Raw genomic sequence first — 22,263 nt, forward strand, 5'->3', positions numbered from 1 at the left:
CCTGTCTTGAGAAAGGATGCAAAGAATATGAATTAGTGGGAAATGATTAATAATAAAGTGACCCAGGAATTGGAACTAAATCTAGTGTTGTTTTAATATTATTAAAGAAACAATGTCAGGTTAAGTATCGGGGGTAGCTGTGTTAGTCTGTATCCACAAAAACAACAAGGAGGCCGGTGGCACCTTAAAGACTAACAGATTTACCCAAATAAATCTGTTAGTCTTTAAGGTGCCACCGGCCTCCTTGTTGTTAATGTCAGGTTAAAAACTTCCAGGGTATTTTACTAATAGCACATTAGGAATTAAAACTGAAAATGTTGTAAACATTTTTAATTTTTCATCATTTTATGCTGTCCTTTCTGAACATCAGTGGGCATGGGGGATGAAAACACTGGGTAGTTTGTTTAAATTTCAGGTTCTTATGCACTAACATAATATTTTTGTCTGGGCGGCAAAAGCATCCAGGGAATATTTAAATCTAAAAAATGCTGTTTTCTGAGTTGTTTGTTTTAATTTCATGGAAACAACTTCTTGCAAACCTAAATTACCTTAGTCTGGGCCAGTCCAGTGGTTCTGAGGTGGCTTTGCTTTGTGTAGCTGGACCATTGCAGCCTTTAAACTAGCCGAAGTGACTAGCTGGGGATTCCCCTGTAGAATCCCTGGGTGCCATGCAGCCAGAGTAGGGGATGTGCTGGGGTTGGAGTGAGTGTGGCTGAAACGCGCTGTGCTCAGGCGATCCTCAGATGCTGCAAATCCTCCTGAGGCTGTTCAGGCTATTGTAATTTAGATCAGTCCTGAGGCTGCTCTGATTTGTGCTGAGGGTGCCCTGGAGATAAGGGAGAGAGAATAAAGGTGGCGTAAAGTCATCTTCATTCCCCTTTTGGGTCCTACGCCAAATGTAGCTCAGCCAGACTTGAGAGCTAGGATCTGTGTGTGTCCCCTTATAACTGCTTAGAGGGGCTGGACAGTGAGGTAACTCAATTTACTAGCATAATATTTAGGTAAGTCAAAATCAGTGAGGATTGTAAGCAACTCCAGAGGATCCAACAATATGTAGTAACCGGGCAACACCATGGAAGACTGATTTCAGTGCAAGCAAGTGCAAAGTGTTCAGCCCAGTATGCGGTAACCTAAGCCATATGTACCTGCGCTCGGGTTCCAGATTAGTTATAGCTTCTGTAGGGAACACTGAGACACCTCAAACTGAACAGGTTAAAGGATCTCTCTCCATCATGATATCAACAAGGCGAATCTACCACTGTGGTGTTTCAGAGAAAAATCCTGATACTATGCCATTATATGTAGGTGGTGTATCCTCCTCAAGAACAGTGCATTCAATCTAATTAGTGTAATTTTAAGGACCTAGGAAAACTCAAAGTTTGAGAAGGGTCATGGAAATGATTGGAGGCTTATAGGGACTTCCAAACAAGGCGAGATTGAAAGACTAGGAATACTTATTTTGCAGAAGTATGGTAGGAAATATAGGCAAAGACGTTCAGAGATGAGTGTCTGAAGTTAGGGTCCCAAGCACTTATTTAGACACCCAAAGAAGTGGCACTCAGCAAATTCCATTGAAGTTAATGTGAACTATTAGGTGTTTGGCATTTTAAAAACCGGGCCAGTGAAGGCCTCAAATGTCCCTGTTTATCCTTTCTGGGGACACGAGGGCACTCAAAATGTATTATAATAGAAGACTGCTTTATGCAGTTGGTGAACCTGTGGAACGTGCCACTGCAGGGAAGAACTGAAGCAAAGGGTTTAGCAAGATTTTCAAAAATCTGTTGTATGTTCGTGTGAATAACAGCATCTGCGGTTTTGTGTCTGAAATGTAAATTCTTGGAGTGAACAAGAGATTCGCTGCCCTCGTCTTCAGGTGCTATTGTAGAGGACTAGGGGCTGCGGCTCTATGCTTTCCTCTGAAGCATCTGCCATTGACCACTGTTGGCAACAGGGCATTGGAAATGTGGCCCCATCAACTAATATGGCAGTTTTTTAATCCTGATCTATTTGGAGTGAGCCATGTTTCAGTATAAACTTCCTTTATGTTCTGTTCCCAAATTACTTAAAAACTGCTGGGAGAGATGAATAAGAAGGCTTGATTAAAAGGACACTGTCAGCTGTTTTTCTCTCTCTTAACTCCCCCGTCTTTGCAATGGCAGAAATGTAAGTCTCCTCCTACTTTTGTCCTGTCCGTTGAGCAAGTATTGATGCTAGCAATGCAGAAATTCAGAGGGGTGCTGAAACAAAGCTCTAAAAAAGGGGCCCATTTATTTTGTTGTCTTTGCGACATCACAGAAGTTATGAGGAAGATGTCTAGTGTTGAAAATAGCTGTGTATTACTTGAAATCTGCTTTTGCAGAACCAGCAGGGGGGCACTGAAAGAGGTGGTTCCCACACAGATGGTGGCTGGCCTCGCAATTACTCATTAATGGCTTGGCAACTTTGAAATCTCTTATACGATTAAAATCTGGAAGACTGTCCCACCAGATTATCTTCACGTTAAGGTTGGCCTTATTTTGGGCCAGAACTCCTTGGCAGTGTCCCTTTAAGTATTACAAGGGAAATGACTCCATTTTAAAGATTGCTTTAGCTGATTTTTGTAAATGCGATAAAATATTTAGACGTGGTTTTTACAAAAAGAGTTAAAATGCTAATACAAACTCCCTTGTTTTGAACAGGCACAGAAATTCTTGGCAAATCAGTTCGTATTATATTCTCTACATTAGGAGTTTGCATATTTTTTGCAATTGGCTACATGTTGCTGCCACTATTTGCTTACTTCATCAGAGACTGGCGGATGCTGCTACTGGCTCTTACAGTACCTGGGGTGCTCTGCGTTCCACTGTGGTGGTGAGTTTAATTGTCTTGCAAGGTGTTCGGCTTCAGACAGTCCCATCTGTAGCTGGTAACCTCCAGTTTAAATTGTGAAACAACCAGTTGGATTATAATTGCTGTGGATTTTTTTTTCTCTTCACGTTTTGGTATTGGGCGTGCCAAGTGAAGGGATTTGCCTTGAAGACGAAACATTTTCAGCCAGTTTTAAGATAACGTAACTTATCTGTGTGCTGAACCCTGCTGACGCTGCTAGAGTCCATCTTATGCTGGCTTTCCAGTGCTGTTTGGAAATTCTTTCCAGACTATCGGACTCTTAACCTCAAACTCTCTTTATAACCTTTTTGTTATCTCCTTTATTATTGCTGGATGAGTTGTACTATACAAACTTTCCCTTCCAACTTTTCTTCCTTCCCTTTTTTTAGAAGCCTATTTTCTATGTGGATGCAACTGTTGGAATGCAACAAAAATCTTCCTTATTGAAATGCTACCCAGAAACTGTGTGCTTTGCTACACACAATATTTGTGTCTGAGGGCAGGATAAGGGTAAGAGACTGGAGCAGGGAGGATGTTTAAAACTTGTCTATGTGACTGTGATGAACATCTTGTACTCCTGCTCGGCCTTCTGGCTCAGATCATATGTCGTTTAGCTTAATACATCTTCCTTTGGGGGGATTCTACCCTGCCCTTAAAAGAGGAGAAACTCTATGGTCTAATAAATCTCCTTGATCTTTAATTACTCTGATCTTTTTCATAACTCACTTTTAGTCTCACCACCTCTGGGCACAGTGTTGAGTCATTAAAAACAAAGGAAGTGTGGTGGAGTAGGGAAGCCAGCAACTAACAGTTTGGCCCAGCAGGCTCGCTGGAATCTCGGGTTCTAGCTTCGTGCCAGATCCTGCAACTTGTACCATATGCCTGGACACTGCCGTCAGTAGGCCTTTGTAGAGTGCACCTCTGTTAAGCAGTTTGCAAGATTGGGGCCTAAACACAAGTAATTTACATTAATATGATCATTTTAGTGACTTACGTCATGTCTTGGGTGCAGTGCCTCTCGTACATCAGATTCCCCACTAGAGGGAGATGCTCGTGGCATATGGGGGTGAGTTGAGGAAAAAGTCTCAGCCCTAACATTTTGGTGCTCAGTTTTCTTCTCTCCTCCCCCGCTTCCCCCCCCCCCCCCCCCCCCCGGGTAAAGTTTGGTCACAGTTTGGGGGGTTTCACAGAGCAAGGTATTTGTTCCTCTAATGTGGCCTTGGAAAAGAAGTCAAAATCCAAAAAATTAATGATGGATTAACCCAATAGACCATAACAGATCCTCTGTCAGCAGTTCTGAAAGCTAAGCTTATTTGCTGTCTGGATGGTATCTGCGCCAAATGCCATATAACTCTTCCAAGAGTGGCTGTGCGGATTGATTGGCTGTAACAGTTCACAGCTCCTTTGTCATCATAGTTGTGTTACTTTTGGAATGTGAGGTCAGCCATACAGCAGGAAACCACCCTGATAAACCAGGCATCTCATGTGCATCTTTGCTAATCCATGCAGCATTAACAAATTCAGAGCAATCCAAGGTTAGTTTATCCTAAAAACAACATATCAGAATCCCTTTATCTGTCTGTGATGCCTTTTCTTTGCAAAGATCTACTTCACTACTGAAGTAAAACCATGGCATGCCGCTGTTAGGATGAAATATGGTTTTGTGTATTTTAAAATTATTTGGGGAAACCAGTCCTGTACAGTAAATAACTTTCCAACCATAACTCCCATTAAAAACAAACAAACAAAATGTTTACGTGCCTAGGTTAAGGGATGAGGTTGAATTTTAGTCTAAAGGAAATGGAAAATATAAAGATGTCGCTACCGCCTTCTCCTAACCCCCCATGCCAGCTGAGTGAAGGGAGTTCTGACAGGCTTACCCAGGTCCTTGCATATGTGGGTTATAGTGGCATGGTCACCAAAACAAAATTCTGTGCCTCGATCAGGTGCATGATTATTTAGCGTGCGTTGTGGAAGCTGCACTGAAGACGAGAGAGCACACTAAACAACCAAGTGTATACAAACGCAGCCCCAGGGACAGCTTGCTGGGTCAGTATTGGTCAGTAGCTTGTCCAGGGAGGGATTTACATGAGCACCATGACCTCTTGCAGGTTCATTTGGCTGGTTGAGCAGAACTCGATGGCTTCTTTGGCTCCACCCTGTTTTTTTTTCTCAGCCAATTGGATACCTCCTCCTGTAAGGGGCTATGCCAGCCTATCTGGCCTTTAGAGACTGGGGATGCCGTCTTGAAGCTGACCTGACTTCCTGGGACTTGGAGAACTATGGCTCTGAGTGCCTTATACCTTTCAAAATATTTGTACAAATTTAAAGTGGGGGAGAATCTTACAATCCTTTGGAAAAGGTTTCCACTTAGATCAATGGGAACCATCCTATGCATTTCTCAGCTGTTGCCACTATGGGTCCTTCCCTCTTTCCTCCCCACTTTTCTTCTCCCTGCTCCTTTCTCCCTTCCCTTGCTACTAACACCATGCACCAGCCTCTTTCCCATTAAACCCTGGCTGGCTGAGCACACAGCCAAGTTGGAGCTGGCATGTGTCAGATTTCTGGATCTCCCAGCAAGGGAGTGAGCATCTGTGAAGACCTAAAACAGCCTCTGTAGCAGGGCCTGCTTTAAAGGTAAGTTTTCTTTTCTTGGTTGTGGCAGTCAGGTGAGCTGTTTGTCCAGTAACGTGACTGACGGGCTAGGAATCTGACTGGCTGCCCCAGGTTTGCATGTGTGGAGCTCTGTATTGAGCAGGGGTGGATGTAGCCTTTCGAGCACTATACTAAACTCTTCTTAGGGTTGGTTTTGGGTTGTAGCCAAGGGGTGCAGCAACCACCCGCTGCAGTACCCTCTGCCTCAGCACCGCAACCCTAGTCCTGGCATGGCATGGAGGCCACAAGGGTGGAGCTAAAGAGCAAACCTGCCCTCCTGTCCCACAGTGCTGGGCCCGGCTCCCTGCTCTGGGCGTTGCGACGTGGTGCATAACATCACAGCACCAGTCAGGTTTGGCGCCCTCGATTTCGTTATATTTGTGGTGCAGTTGAATCCATGGACTCGTGCTAAAGCCTCTCCTGGTATTGGATCACAGGGGGTGAGGAGCATCCAGTCCCTATGTGACAGGCAGCTCCATCAGAAATACCTAGTTAACAGGGCTTTGATGGAAATGCAGACAAGCCACTAGCTGTCTCTAGGTCTAGCACGCTTACCCAGACCCTTACTTTTTTTTACTTTTCCCTGTTTTTCCAGTTGGGAGGATGTCCGCAATAGGCTTTGACAGTGACAGTTTACCAGACATAAAGAGCTTCTCCTTGCTTTTTGTTTCTCTTTGCATGCAGTTGTCATGTTGGATTTTGAAAACATCAACCTAATGGATTTCATGTGGCTAACCTTAACCCTGACCATTCCAGGCTCCGCTCCTTGGTTTTTTGTTTCGTTTTTTGGTCTCTCCTTTGCACTCATCTCTCCCCCCCCTCCAATTCCTTTTTAAACTGACCCCAATTTAAACAAACTTTGCCTCACTCACCCATGGATGGTTATGCACTCCCAGTGTGAAAAGAAAACAATACAGAGACAAGACGGGAAAGCCTGATGTTTTTGATTGGCCCTGTAGGCAGATTAGAGGAGGGATGCTATCCTTGCCCTTTGTCTGCATCTGTGAAGTGAGTGCACTCATTTCCTGATAGAGGTGAGAAATGTGAGGTGTCTCCCTCTCCCTCCAAAACGTGCATGTTCCCTTCAAAGAGTTACATGAAATTGTTCCTTCTTTTCACGCTGGTCTTAACCAGGAAGCTCCTCTCTTGTTCTTCTGAAGCAGCCTCATTTATGATACATAAAGACCTCAAAAATAACCATGTCTTTATCGCACTGTTAAGTAAAACAAATAGACTTGTATCCTACACAGTGCGAAATACCATTCAGCTCCATCTTTCTGCTCTTTGAATTTGGCTGAAAACATGAAGTAAAACCCTTTTAAAAACGTTTTTCAGTGCCTGCTTGCTAGAGAGTTGGTCACCAGACTAGAGACTTGGTCAGAAATTTGATTCCTCTCCAGAGTGACATTTTAAATAATGCTTCTATTTAACTTGAAATGCTTTAGAATCCTTGGCTTCAATACGGCGTTGCTTGCTTTTCCTCTGCGACACGCAGCTTCATTTTGTTAGTGGGAGTAATGGAGGAAAAGTAGGTGTTTGAACATAGAAGTCCAATTGGAAAAGCTGTCGCTAGGGTATAAATCCTATGAGAGCTATGGTGGCTGACTGAGCTGTTTCACTGGCCTCTTGTTGCTGGAGACCTAGATTCAAAGCCCTGCCTTGCCGTGAAGTTGTGTTTGGCGGCTGTTCTTCCTAGTTTTTGTTCGTCTGCATTGCAAAACATCCATACGGATTGCCCTGACTCTCATCCTCCACTTCAGGGTCTGGGACTGGAGAGGCAAAGAGATGGTAGGTGGGGATTGAGGTGCATTGGCAGAGGTATGTAAGGGAAGTTTGCACAGTGTCTGCCAGTGGCTCTTATGAACCAAGGTATTTACTTAATAACTTTTATACAGTGAAATAAGAACTATCCTGTCAAAAGCTTAGTAAGATAAATACTCCAAAGGGGTTCCGAGTATCCCTTGCTTCTGCAATCTGCATTCATATTCATTAACTGACCTGTAAAGAAATGCAGTGGGGGAGACAGTAGTAGAAAAATGTTAATCAACCCTTTGAGAAGAGGTCTAGCAGCCGTTGCAGATCATGAGGGTATCTTGGCAGTCTCTGACCTATTGTTCCAGAGAGAGGGAAAATTACCATTGACTAAGGAGAGCAAGACAGCAGCAGTTAGGATTGAAGGATTTAGAGTTTTTAAAACAGGGAAGGAGAGGCTTTGTGTTTGTTATTAATGGACATAATCATGTTTGGATTTTACCTGTTGGATACAATCATGTCCACAAGGTGGCACTGCTACCATTCTCTTAGCCTGATCAGTTTTGTGATATGAAGATGAAGAAGGTTGGGTATAAACTCTCTATGGCAAGTAGCCTTTAAATAGATCTGCACTTTCCTTTAAATATCTCCACCACAACTCTACACCGTTTGTGTGCTGTATACAACTTTTGTAAGGATAACTTGTTTATATGATTGATTTTTATGCTACCTAACTTAATATTTTTGCTATTTACCAAGAAACTTCTGACTCTCTGATGGAATTTAATTATCCCCTTTTCAGAGTAGCAGCCGTGTTAGTCTGTATCCGCAAAAAGAACAGGAGTACTTGTGGCATCTTAGAGACTAATACATTTATTTGAGCATAAGCTTTCGTGGGCTACAGCCCACTTCTTCGGATGCATAGAATGGAACATATATTGAGGAGATATATATACACACACATACAGAGAACTGGACAGGTGGGAGTTGTCTTACCAACTCTGAGAGGCCAATTAAGTAAGGAAAAAAAAACACTTTTGAAGTGATAATCAAGATAGCCCAGTACAGACAGGTTGATAAGAAGTGTGAGAATACTTCCATGGATAGATAGATTCAATGTTTGTAATGTTTGTATCCCCTTAACGTACATGAATACAACTAATTTCAGAAACCAATTATAGGAAGAGGGCCCTCTCCTGCAAGTATTTGACCATGTGAGTAGTTACCCTTGAGCAGTACCATTGAGCTCAGTTGTACAGTAACTCCTCACTTAAAGTCGTCCCGGTTAACGTTGTTTTGTTGTTACGTTGCTGATCAATTAGGGAACATGCTCGTTTAAAGTTGTGCAGTGCTCCCTTCTAATGTCGTTTGGCATCCGCCTGCTTTGTCTACTGCTTGCAGGAAGAGCAGCCCGGTGGAGCTAGCTGGTGGGGGCTTGGAACCAGGGTGGACCTACAGCCCCTATCAGCTCCCCTCTGACCGCTCCCCTAAGTTCCCTGTGCGGCAGCTGCCTGCAGTTCAGCTGTGTCCCGCCCCACACTGCCATGTGCTGCTCCTGCCCTCTGCCTTGGAGCTGCTCCCCGAGACTCCGGCTTGCTGTGTGGGGGGAGGGAAAGAAGAGGAGGGCTAATGTCAGGGTGTCCCCCTCCCTCCTGCACCCCGCTTACCCCATCTTCCATAGATTAGGGCTCAGGACAGAGGGAGCTTGCAGCAGCTGCCCATTCAGCAAGCTGATCTAATTAACAAGGCAGTGTACTTAAGGGAAATGCGCATATCTCCCTCCATTCCTGCTGCCTTGTGTAGAGAGAGTTAACCCTTGAGGGCTCAGCCAATTTCTAGATCATCATTTAGCAGTAAGGGAAATATCCCACCCTCTGACTCCTCCACCTCAGCCAAGCTTCACAATCATCATCACTGTGTACCAGTATTAAATTGTTTGTTTAAAACTTGCACTGTGTGTGTAATATATCTATATATATATATCTATATATAGTCTTTTGTCTGGTGAAATTTTTTTTCCTGGAACCTAACCCCCTCATTTACATTAATTCTTATGAGGAAATTGGATTCACTTAACATCGTTTCACTTAAAGTCGCATTTTTCAGGAACATAACAACAACGTTAAGTGAGGAGTTACTGTACTATTCATTATGGGTAAAGTGACCCACATGTTTATCTGTTGGGAGGCTTGGACCCTACCACAGGAAGTGATCTATTACTGAGATGGCAAAATCCATCCCCACAGTGTGTTTAATAAAGATGATTAAGTCAGCAGTTGTGATCATTGTGGAAATGTTGATTCAGTCCTTCTGAAATTTGTTGCAGGGTCATTCCTGAATCTCCCCGGTGGCTGATCTCTCAGGGAAGATTTAAAGAGGCAGAAATCATCATCCGAAAGGCTGCAAAAACAAATGGCATTGTAGCCCCAGCTATGCTGTTTGACTCCACAGAGGTACGTTTTCATATGTCCTGCCTCAACTGGGTGGGGTTGGGGGAGAGAGGGACTATATGACCTCTTGAGGTCTCTTCCAGTTCTCTCTACAGTTCTGGGATTCTAATCTGCTACTTGGCAACCTTTCCTTTTTTCTGTTCAGGCAATTCATTTCCATAGTATTCTGATAAGCCAGAACACCAAACAGTTCAAAGCACAGCTCTGTCACAAGTTGTTTAGTAAATTGTCCAGGTTCAATATGTGCTGTGACATGAGGCAATTGGTGGTGGCTCATTTGCGTCAGTAAATCAAAAACATTCAGCTGGAGTTGCTGTTTATTTTTGCAGTAAGATCTCTACCCTTCAGCAATGATTTTCTCTGGCTTTCAGTCAGGACTGGCTTGTCTCATAGGTGTAACGAAATGTCTATCATTAGGACACCACTGCCTCATTCAGAAAAATGAGAAATTAAAATACATTTATCTTCATCTCTGTTGGATGCACTATTGACAGCTGATCATTTAATTTAAACGTAGCTCTTCCAGATGGAAGGATCCGTGTGGAGCAGCTGTTCTGGTACCCAGATTTTATAATGCATATATGCACCTGCTAGTAGGAGGCACTAAAGGAGAAGGCAGGGCTTCACTGAAGAGCCTGTCAGTCCCAGCACAGCACTAAAGGGCACCCTCAAAAGCGCCCTTAATAAATACACGTGTATAGTGTATAGGCAGTTCCATTGCCCCACTGCTAAGTAGTCCTTTTTCGCTGGCTTAGTACACTGTTGGCTCTGTGTGCGCGCATGGGGGGTTATTATTTGTTTTCTGGCTTTTTAATAATGATCTGGTGGTAAAAGGGCTCCATTTTAATTAAAAACATTTAGTCCTTTCATAGGAATGATACCTCTTGGCTAATCTTCTTAGTTACAAAGAAAAAAGCCTAGCACAGAAAGCTTATTAGCATTTAAAGGTTGACTGCAACACAAGTACACACATAATACAGTGACTGAGCATTTGTGATCTTGTCTCCCTCTAGCGGCTAGCTCCGTGAGCATAATAGCCGGCTAGTTACTCTGCTTAATTAGATGGTAGGGGCTCAGACTCTCTGGTGATTGGGTTTCAGTCCCATGTGTCTGTGTTCAATACATGTGCACATATCTTTTACGTGAGACTTTACGTATTGTTGTCATATAAATAGCCACATCTTAAGCTCCATATAATCCATGGTACAGTACAAAACCACATGTTGTTATGACTTTTCTACAAGAATAATGTGTTCTTTGATGAACTTGCTGCTTGGCAGCACAAACTACTCAAATATTGTTTAGTTTTTGGTTATGCCACTTAAAATCTGTTCTCGAAAAGCAAGTGTGTTTTGGGGGTGGGAATTTTATCCTATGACGGCTGTGAGAAAGAAAAGCACTTCCTTTCTGTCTCAGCTGTAGATCAGCTGTAGGTTTAATACTTTAAAAGACTTTTTCAGGTTCCAGTAGAAAAGTCTGCTTTTCATTACTGCCTCATGCCTTTCAGTACAGCCACTCTTCCCCCTCCCCCTCACCAACCGTACTAGTCTGATCCTGATGTGAGCCTTTACATTTGCCAGTGGATGATGCCTGCACAATGTATGTTCTGTTAAAATAACCTTAGAGCTTGTGAGCGATGCCAGATGGACGTTCCTAGAAAGTGAAAACTTCTAGCAAGCCAAACAGGAACAGCCAAGGAAGCAGCATTTCAGCTTCCCCCAGGCAGGCCAGGAATGTGACACAGCCTTGTCGTCTGGGACTGAGAGATTAGCTCTGTTTTATGCCCCTTCAGTCCTGGGCTGGCCCCTCACCTGAGACTAACTTGGTATACGTTGTGGCAGTGGCCTTTGTAGTAATGGCCCCAGCCTACTAAGCCCTGGACCGAGATCACCAGCTCCTTTCTTCTTCGTAGGCTGCTAAATGGTAATTGTTTTTGGCCACTGCTGGCCCAGGGAGGGTGTAATTCTTAGGTGGGAACCCTACCTCCAGACTTTGAATCAGCTGGACCCAGCAAAGAAGACTCTGCACATGCCAGATTGGCTGGAGATTGTCTGTTTCCAGTACCAAATGGTCTCTCAGCCTCTGCTAACATGGGGAGCAGTGGTGGCAAATATCATCACAGCAAGTAATTGAGTTCAGGACTGAGCTCCAATTTCCCGTGTGCTGTTGCAACCAACCATGCTAAATAGGCAGCGAGCCTGAGGATTCTTTGTTTTACACTGATCTGTGTATTCTAAATAAAGACAGATCTCAATAGCAGTGTGCAGGAAACTGCCCTTGTCAGTGAGGCCAGTGCTGGGAGTGCCTTCGTATGGCATGAAGGAGGAGAAGTTAGTGCAAGTTTTTCCCTGTTAGATTTTCTAGTCTTTGACTTGTTAACTGATTTCTAGATCAAATTGGTATTGGTGTGTCAGTGCTGCCCTATGTCACAAGTAACTTAAAGTTACTTTGAAGTACCGCTGTGGTAGAGAATAATCAAGATTCCTATGAAACCCCTTTCCTGATGCAGAATTGGTTGTGTAGCAGTCGATTTCTGTATTTTCTGCCCTTTCACTTTACTTGGAAGAGTTAATGTGGGGGTATCTTTTCATAACCTCCATCCTCCCAAATTTGTGTGTTAAGATTTTTTCCCCACGGATTAGATTGATCTCTTCCTTGGGTATAGGGATATTTTGGGTTTGTTTTCCTTTTCCCCTCAGATGCAGGATATGAAGCTTCAGCAGCAGCAGAAGGCATACATTTTGGACTTGTTCAGAACCCGAAACATTGCAGTTATCACTGTTATGTCATTGTTTTTGTGGTAAGTGAATGTGTGATCCTAAAGGACATGGACAACAAACAATCTGTTTGTGATGCCTGTTGTAGGTTTTTATAATAACCAGTCTCATAAACTGGGACCTATTTCAAATGTGGGAATCTGCATAGGGTGTCTAAATACCTGCATTAAGGTGCTTGCATCCGTGTTTAGGCAGGTAGAGATTTGTGCTCCTGTGAGCATGCAAATTTATGATGACTGTATTGATGATGAGCATTTATATAGCACATTGTGTACTCAAAATGCTGCTGTAAAAAAACAACAACCACCCACAATCTTATCCACACAACATCCGTGTGAAGTACATATTACTGTCTTGGGGGTATAGCAAAAGAGGTCATGTGGCTTGCTCAAGGCTACATAGCAGTTCAGTAGCAGAACAAGAATTAGAACCTAATACATGACTCTCAATCTGTGATCCAGGCCTTTGGACTCCACTGCCTCCCATCTAGAGGAATGGCTAATTCCTTTCAGATGTCAAATTGAGGTGTCCCAAGATTTGAAATACGATCTTCCAGCTCCGTTATGCAGAACCATAGCATTCAGATGCTATAATGGAGCTTTTTATGAGTACCCCAAGAATTTTCATAGAATTTGCTCTAGGGAGAGGTTCACTAAAAATGGGATTGTAGATGGCACACTGTAATGAACTGCAACGTTTCGGGACTTCCTACTTCACTATATTGTTAATGGATCTGTCACAGTGAAACACCATTATGAATAACTTCCAGTGAGCCTTTCATTTATTGTATTGTATATGAGAGGGAGAGTTAAGTTAGGGTTCTGTGAAGAGGATTGTGTTCATACATTTTTAGTACAAAAAGAAGCTGCAGGGACTTAGAAACTGTGCTGTAGCTATTGAAAATTCTGAAAACCATCCCATCACTGCTGATGTTTGGTACAGTGCTGTTTCTGAAACAGAATCTTGGGTAATACTGTAGAGACTTTACTTTTTACGCATCTTTCAGGATGTTGACGTCAATTGGTTATTTTGGACTGTCACTCAACACTCCCAACTTGCATGGAAATGCCTACGTCAATTGCTTCCTCTCAGCCATTATTGAAGTTCCGGCTTATGTGATTGCCTGGCTGCTCCTCCGAACCTTACCTCGGCGGTATTCCATATCTGGCACCTTGTTCTTAGGAGGAGGGGTTATTCTCTTCATTCAGCTGGTGCCTACAGGTATGAGCGTCAACTCATGACATAAAAATAAAATATATCCTACGGTGCCATCTAACTGCTCCAGTAAAGGGTTCGAAACCAGAAAGTTCCTGGGTGAAATTTGCACCAAACCTTAATCATTTGTGGCTTGATTTGATTTTGGGGTTTGGTTTTTTTTTTCCATACATACTGAGCACCTGCAGCTCTCATTGTGTTGCTCAGCACCTCTGAATATCAAACTATTGATCTGTTTATGCTTCAGATGACCAGCTCATAAAATTGGATAAATTACAGAACACAGCTGCATCTGAACTGGAATCACTGCTTACAAAAATCAGAAGTTCTCCAAATTTCACCGTAGACTTCAGTAGAACCTAAATGCTGATTAGATATGAATTTAAGCATGTGCTTATGTGGTTTGCTGAATCAGAGCTGTAATGCATTTCAAGTGCACTCTCAGATTGGGAATGAACCAAAGTCCTGGTAGTACAAAATAAACTGTCTGCTCAAGTTATGAATTGGATAATCTAGGTCTGGGGGGTGGTTATGATAAGAGAAGACTACAATTGTAGAGAGGAAAAGCTGAAGTCTTTGGGAGGTAAAAGCAATGGCGGTAACAACATGGGAACTTGGTGCAGCTTTATTGATCTTATTTAATTTTATTTTCAGACTTGCACATCCTATCTGTCTTCCTGGTGATGCTGGGGAAGTTTGGGATCACATCCGCATTCTCAATGCTTTATGTCTACACTTCTGAGCTCTACCCAACAATAGTAAGAAACATGGCAGTTGGAGCTACTTCCATGTCTTCCAGGGTGGGCAGCATCATCGCTCCTTACTTTGTTTACCTTGGTGAGATGTCTTCTGTCATTTGGCTTGAATTTAAGCACATGAGAGCAAACTGCACAGAAAAATTATCCCAAAGAATGGGTGCAAGCTAGAAAGTCCTGGTGCTCCCGAGATTTTTAAACCAACTTTTTAGATATTGTAATTTCAGTCCCTTTCCTCCATTTTGGGCCATTTTGTTTTACACAATGGGAAATAAATGGCGTTATTCCAGTTTTATACAGGTGCAACAGTGGTGTAACAGGCCCTTTTATTCTCTTTGATTGAGGCAGGTGCTTTCCAAACAGAAGAGGCCTCACCCCCTGCTCACAATCCAAAGACAAAGGGGGAAAGCAAAGGGGTGAAACGTACAAGTAGAGTGGCTGAGATGATACTTTGCCACATCTTGATAGTGCACATTTAAAAACTAATCTCACTCACTCCTGAAACTTGCCATTTTCAGTCAGCTAATTTCCCAAGGGCATGATGGCCCAAATGGGCCTTCAGGAGAGACTTAAATATAGAAAGCAGAGTGGTGGCCTAATAGATTAGCACACGTAGAGCGTTCATTGCGTAGCGGTCAGCGTAGAAGAGAGCACAGAGACTCTTGAGATGCTGAAAAACAGGCAGATGCAGGTCAAATAATCTCTTGGAATCTATACTTTTCTGAAAATGATACTTAGAAAATATGCAGTATAAAGTGTACCTAGTGGTGTGTACATATAATATATCGAATTACACACAAAACACGATGGTAAAAGAAATTTTAAGGTTACAAAGTCAAACACTCAAAAGTAAAAGGAAATTCAGCCCCTTTGTGCGTATGCGTTACCGCCGTCGTTAATTAGATGTTCACATCTGTTTTATAGAGTGGAGTATTTTATAGATGGAGAGCTGAGGCACCGAGAGATTAAAGTCAAAAGTATCCACTCATTTTGGGTGCTCAGTTTGCGATGGGTAGGTCCTGATTTTTTTTTTTCTGAGTATTTAATCTATGTAGAGTCACATGAGGCTATAAGCACAGCTTTGATTGGCTTCTATTGCCGCTGTGAGTGCTCAGCACTCCTATATATCAGACCCCCGGATCTTAAGTGAAGTGATGAGGAACCACCTCTGAGAAGTTTGGTCTAAGTGATTTAACTAGCCTCAAATAGAGAAACTGAGTCAGAGGCAAGGATAGAATCCACTTCTTCCGAGCAGCATTTAGTTGCCTTAGATATGAGACAACATGCTGTCTTTTCCTACAATCTGCTGCCACATTCACTACACCCCTTCCAAGTTCTGCAACAAATGCAGGGGTCCTAACAGATAAGCCTCCTTCACTACAGAACCCTCATTCATCTCTAGAACAGGCCCATCCTGAATGAGATGGGTCCTGCAGAAAAAATGGTATGTGATCAAGTAATGACTGTATCCCAAGGCTTATGTACAAAAGGGTTGAGTTGCACAGATTTAATTCTGGCACTTTTGAGTGCTTGACTTCGCAACCCTGGTGTTTTTAATGTAACTTTCTGTGTGCGACTTCTTCGGTTTTTAAAAAAGCACATTGAAATAATAGAAATTCCATCAAGTGGCATCATACTGACACCCCCGGGTTCATCAGCAGGTAGGAACTTTTAGATCTAACAGAGTAACTGATAGCTATAGTAGCTTGTGATTCACTATGTGGACCAGCAGTAGTAGGGGATGAGACACACACACTTTGCCAGTGGATTTCACAGGTAGCAGAGAAATGGTGAGACTCAGGAATCTTGGTTTCCATTCCAGGTTCTGGACAGAAATGAAATAGATATGGACCCTTGTGCACGTTTCCCCCCAAGCTTGACCCCCCTCCTGCTCTATCTCTTCCAACCTGTCCCAGTTGGTCTCTTCACTACTCCTAGCTCCATGTCCCAGTCCCATTCTTTATCCCCACCCAGTCACTGTCCCTACTCCTCAGGCGTCTCACGCCATCCCAGTTTCCTTGCCTACCCAGTCATAGTATCCCCGTCCAGGCCAGCCTCTCACCCCCACCCCTCCCAGCCAGTTGTAGTCTCCTTGCTCAGTCAGTCCCAGTTCCCCTGTGAGGCTTCTCGGGGCATGCAGGGCTGTGAGTCACCTTGTTGCCAGCTTTCTCCAGTGCCTGTGCCAGTCTGGTGTTAGCTCCCTAACACAACCAGCCTGTCAGGCACACGAGCGCTCTCCTCTGGGCTACACCTGCAGATTGACAGTAGATGCACCGCAGCCCTCAAGTTCCTTCGACGGGTCCCCTTGTGGAATCCAGCCCCTAATCACTGGATATCCACAGAAATTCCAGATCATCTGAAACTGTGTCCCAGTTTTCACCTAGCCCACAGCTCCTGTATCACACACAGCACTTGTTCAATGGTAGTAAAACAAAAGATAATTTATTTGAATCTCCATTTTTTTTTCTTAAACAGAAACAAGTGGAAACAAACGGTTACATACGAAACAAAATCGTAAAACGTGAAGTAGGGCCTACCCTTATTCATAGTTACCTGTCCTAGCTAATAAAGTAGATTCTCACTCCAACGTTCAGTCTTTTGCAGTGCTGGCTAGCCCCAAGGAGCTAGGACCCAGTCTTTCACAAAGCACCTCCACTCATCCAAGTACCACCTCAGTGGACGGATGTAGAATGTCTTTCTCCACCCTGTGATATACTGAATCAGTCTTTATTCACAGACAGGGCGCCCCCCTCACTCGCCTGTCCTTCCTTGTGGCTTCCAAGTGGTTTTGATGTTTAATTTTTCTGGGTTGGTGCAAAGGTAAACAACTGAGCAAAACATTATGTAATCAGCTAGCCAGAGAGAGGTGAGAGCTCCCTCCTGCTTGAATGGGCCAACACCATTCCCTGGTGACTCACTTTCACTTCAAGACCATAAGGGTATAATTTTAAGTATAGTTAAGGAATAATGTTACTATTACCCATATACGCATCGCACAATGATTATGAGTATTGATAAGTTACAAGCTTTCATTAGAGACCTAACATGCTACCCTTTATGGATAACTATCATGAAACCAGTGTGTTAGGTGTAGTGAGTTTGTGAAGTCTGAGACAAGAGTTGCTGGTAAGGAACAGTGACCCCTTTGCCAGTTGGCTGTGTGACATCCCCCTTCCAATCTGTCTCTCCCCTCCCACCCCACTGACTCCCAGTCTCCCTCCGTGGACTCCTCATCCAATCTCTGCCTCCCCCCACCTTCCCAGCTCCTTGTTCCAGTCCCATCCAGCCCATCTTCCCCCCAGCCCTCATCCAGTCTGTGTCCTCCTCCCTTGTTTTCCTCACTGGCTCCCAGTATTACCCCCTCATACCTCCGCAGTTCCCACTCCAAGTCTCCTTGCCCAACCAGTGCCAGTTTCTCTTCTCCAGCTTCCAGTTCCAGTCTCTTTGCCCAGACAGACCCAATCTCAGCAGATGCCTTGTCCGAGTCTACTCCTTTTCCTTCTCCTCTATCCTGCTTTTGTCCCCTGTGCATTCACATCAGACAGCTTCCTCCGCCACACTGTCTGAGTGCCAGCAGGGGCGTTCTTGAGAGCTCCCTGCTCTCAGTTCCAATACCTGGCCCCACCCTAACTGGGAGCAGCCATTACAGGGCAAATCCTTTTCAGCAACTGTAGCCCTGGGTTGGAATGTGTCCAGCTGCTTTGTGGGGATGGACCACATGCAATCTGTCACGGGTGGGAACTGAGAGAGACTCGAGCATACTCAGGGAGGACAGAATCTTCAGAGGTTTAGCTGCTTCTTCTAGCAAGACTCCCCTGAGCATATGTAACCTGCAGGTCTTTTCCAGAGGCTTATAACTAGGTCAAATTTGGGTGGTTATTTGCTGGGATGGTGAAAGACATGTTCTGGACATGAGGATGGCACCTCCCTCTTCCCCTGGAGATGGTAAAGGTTCCCCACAAAACAATTGCATTAACCTTTTTAACATGGGCAAAGCAACTTATGTTTGTTTCCCTAATCTTCTCTGAAATAGCTGAATCATTTCTGCTGAAACTTTAAACTAATAATAATGAATAATTCAGCCTGAGCAGACACCTGGTATGGAAAACTTCAGCCTGAAAGTTTCCGTTTTGGCAAACAGGATCTTGCAATGGGAATTGTCAGACGACCCAGCTGCTCCCATAATAAATTTCCTGTTACTCTACGTTCTCACATGATTAGATATTTGTATAAACATTATGGGCAAGAACTTTAGCTGGCATTAAGTGAGTATAGCTCTACTGATGTTAGTGAAGCTATATGTCCATTATATGCCCAGCTCATATATAAGGACTGATTCTCCTCTCCTGTCTCTCAAGTGGCTTTTAAACCAATGTAACTCCATTTACATCAAGGGAATTGATCCTTTTATATGATGATAGAGAAAGTGAGAGGAGAATTTCACATGTACTGTCTCACCCATGTGTTTGAACATGGCAAAATTTTCAAATCATTTAACACCATGTGAGTCTCTCATCTAATGTTTTAGCAACTATTACAGTCACAAAACTACCAGCTTGTGGCCAGGATTTCTGTTTATTCTCTGTAATAAAAAAAAGTTCCCTCTGTTTCAATCTCTTCGTGTTTGTTCAGCACGTAAGGCAATGTGGCCCTGATCCTGCTTGGGATCCTTGAATGTTAATGCAATGCAAATAATCATTAATAATAATGCAGAGGTTATTCATATAGTAAGGAAAAATGTGCTTTTTCTCATATTTTGGATTCGTATGTCCCATGGGCCTGCCTTCAGGACCTTGGCACACTGCTAGAGGAGTCACACATATTTAAAATAGGAAAAGATAAGTTTTAGGAGAAGGCTGTGAGCTGTTGATATTTGCTTCAGCTAAATTAGGACCATATAGTTTAGCCAGTTATTGAATGAAGATGGAGATCAAAGCACAAACTTCGGCTTCCTCTGATATACCAGAGATCTTTGGTGGTTAATCCTAGCTTTGTTCTCTACATCATAAAGTCTACAGGTATAATTTCAATGAGAAATGATATTGTCATGTCTAGAGTACATGTATTCTATACAAGATACTCTCTGGTTCCGTGGTTTGCACCTTTTCTGAAAGATCCCTAATGTTCTGTGCTATTGTGGTTTGCAGATTTTGCATCCTGACCATACACTTGTGCACAAACGTAAGGCTTCTGGCAATAGTAGTTACTTTCCAGTCTCAAACCTGATTCTGACTAGACCAAGGGCACTGTCGGTCACAGGATGCTTTCCCCACTTCTAATCAAGATTTTTAAATGTGCTGTTAGCAGAGGAAGTTTAATTTTTAGTTAATGAAGTTTTATTGTGAGGCTAAGATTTGAGTCCAAATATAAACAGACTATTGAAGGCTCACTTCCTCCAGCAGTGGTACTAGCACAATTGTGTTTATCTTGTCAAGACATTTGTTATCCTACATTGAAGAAGCAGCATGTAGGAGTTGTTAAACGGTACACAATTAGTGCCAGAGTAGTAACTGGCAACACATATGAGATACTGCTGGTGATATTATGTGATCATCCCATATTATAGTTTGGCATATTTTTAATTGAAAAACCCTTTGGATAGGATTAGCAGGTACATAAGTAACTCCAGTTTGGGATTCACTTGTGCTGATTTCTAGATGGAAATATTGGCTAGCAAATTATGCAAAGTGAATTATACAATATAGTGGTGTCCTGAATATTTATTCCATCTGTGAGCTTCTTGTGATGGTTGGTGTATAACTCATGTTGTCATGTCCTGTGTTCTGCCAGGTGCCTATGACAGATTCCTGCCTTACATTCTCATGGGAAGCCTGACTGTGCTGATAGGGATCCTTACCCTGTTTCTCCCAGAAAGCTATGGAAATCCTCTCCCTGAGACCTTCGATCAGATGCTAAGAGTAAAAGGGTAAGTGGATTTCATTCACTCCATAGATCTGAAACGTACAGCCACAACCAGTTCAATATCATCTCCTCATTACACTAAACAAATGAGTATTTTACAGGTCTGTTCCAATAGACCAGGGGTTCTCAAACTTCATTGTACTGTAACCCCCTTCTGACAACAAAAATTACCACATGACCCCAGGAGGGAGGACCGAAGCCCCACTGCCCAAGGCCGAGGGGTGTGGAAGCTGAATCCCAAGGGCTTCAGCCCCAGGCAGGGGGCCTGTAACCTGAGTCCCGCTGTCCAGGGCTGAAGCTCTCAGGCTTCAGCTTTGGCCCCGGGGCGGTGGGGCTCGGTCTTTGGCCTCGGGCCCCAGCAAGTCTAAGTCAGCCCCGGCGACCCCATTAAAATGGGGTTGCGACCCACTTTGGGGTCCCGATCCACAGTTTGAGAACTGCTGCAGTAGACCAAACCTTTCAGAAGTAGCCTCTGATTTTTAGTACCTGATACACACTGGGACTGATCTTTCAGAATTGCTGAGCACCCGTGACTCCCAACTGAAGTCCAGGTGGGTGCTCAGACTTTTTGGAAACAAGACCAACAGTGTTTTGAGATAAGCACTCAGAAATCAGAGTCCTCTCTTGAAATGTTATGCTGAATGGCTCCAGTACTCACATTGGAGGTCTTCACTGTTGTTAGTGGGCTTAGTACACAGTGTTTAACAGACCAGAATTTCTCTTGTATGTTGGGGGCAACATGGCCCAGTGGATTGAACTCAAAGCCAGGAATGCCTGAGCTGTGGTGCTAGTATTTATTATAGAAGCAGAACCAGTGTGTCAGGCGCTGTACAACAGCGGTTCTCAACCAGGGGTCCGGGGCCCACTGGGGGGCTGCGAGCAGGTTTTAGGGAGTCTGCCAAAATAAACCAGAGAGTAGGGCCGGTGTTAGACTCACTGGGGCCTGGGGCTGAAGCCGAAGCCCGAACAACTTAGCTTTGTGGGCCTGCCGTGGCGTGGGGCCCCGGGCAATTGCCCTGCTTGCCACCCCCTAATGCCAGCTGTGGCTTTTAATCTACTGGAAATGCAGAAAGAGTTGTTGTGGAACAGGCGGGCTGTGGAATTTATATAGCATGTTCTAGGGGGCCTCCTGGTGTACAAGACACCGGGGTAAACGTGGTCCCGCGCTGAGGTACTTTCATCTTAAATAGATGAACAACCCAGAATGTCCCAGGACAGTTTTGTCTTAGATCGTTTTTTAAAGTTAGGTGGATACCAGTTTTTTTTTTTTTTTTAATTGAAGAAGTCTGTTTTGAGGCAGGATTTGGAATAAGAGGTTGGGAGTGGGATACATTGGATCAGGAGAGAGCCTCAGGCATGTTCCAACTGCTACCACTGAATTGCTTTGCATCATCTAGGGCAAGTCACCACACCTCTTTGGGTGCCTTTCCCTGCATCTTTAAAATAGGGATAATATTTTCATCCCTCACAAGGATGGTGTATTAATTAGACCATGTGTATATTAGAGAGACAAGGTGGGTGAGGTAGCACACAATCATGTGTAGAGAACATTGCAAAGTTTTTGTATTTTCCCTTCTAGTATATAGAAAGGCTATTCATTTAATAGGATTGTTCTTGTTTCATTTAAATAGCGCTTTGTTCTTTGAATAGAAGGGGATTGGGCTCTACTATGAAAACAGGACTTCAGCGTTTATAGTTCTTTTCTTTTGGTGGATAAAGAACTGCTGGTATAATCTGAGACAGATTACCCACCTCCCCCCATTCCCGCCCCCTGAAGCTCCTTCCTGTAGCTGTAAAGAACATGCAATGCTCTCTTGCTACGCTGGACGCTGCTGTTTGGGTCACCCTGTACAAACATGTCCACTGAAA

The 22,263-nt window shown here is 43.6% G+C and overlaps 1 protein-coding gene across 1 annotated transcript in view; it reads left to right on the plus strand.

Moving 5' to 3' along the window:
• The window catches only part of SLC22A4 (solute carrier family 22 member 4), a 69,879-nt gene that overhangs the window by 41,839 nt on the left and 5,777 nt on the right, over positions 1-22,263 (plus strand). Inside the window, exons 4-9 of the mRNA XM_034779760.1 lie at positions 2,679-2,850; positions 9,602-9,728; positions 12,425-12,525; positions 13,509-13,723; positions 14,372-14,554; positions 20,263-20,398. Coding sequence (XP_034635651.1) covers positions 2,679-2,850; positions 9,602-9,728; positions 12,425-12,525; positions 13,509-13,723; positions 14,372-14,554; positions 20,263-20,398 — 934 coding nt within the window. The remainder of the gene's footprint in view (positions 1-2,678; positions 2,851-9,601; positions 9,729-12,424; positions 12,526-13,508; positions 13,724-14,371; positions 14,555-20,262; positions 20,399-22,263) is intronic.

This window comes from Trachemys scripta, chromosome 8, assembly GCF_013100865.1.
Source record: "Trachemys scripta elegans isolate TJP31775 chromosome 8, CAS_Tse_1.0, whole genome shotgun sequence".
Classification (NCBI taxonomy): Eukaryota; Metazoa; Chordata; order Testudines; family Emydidae; genus Trachemys; species Trachemys scripta.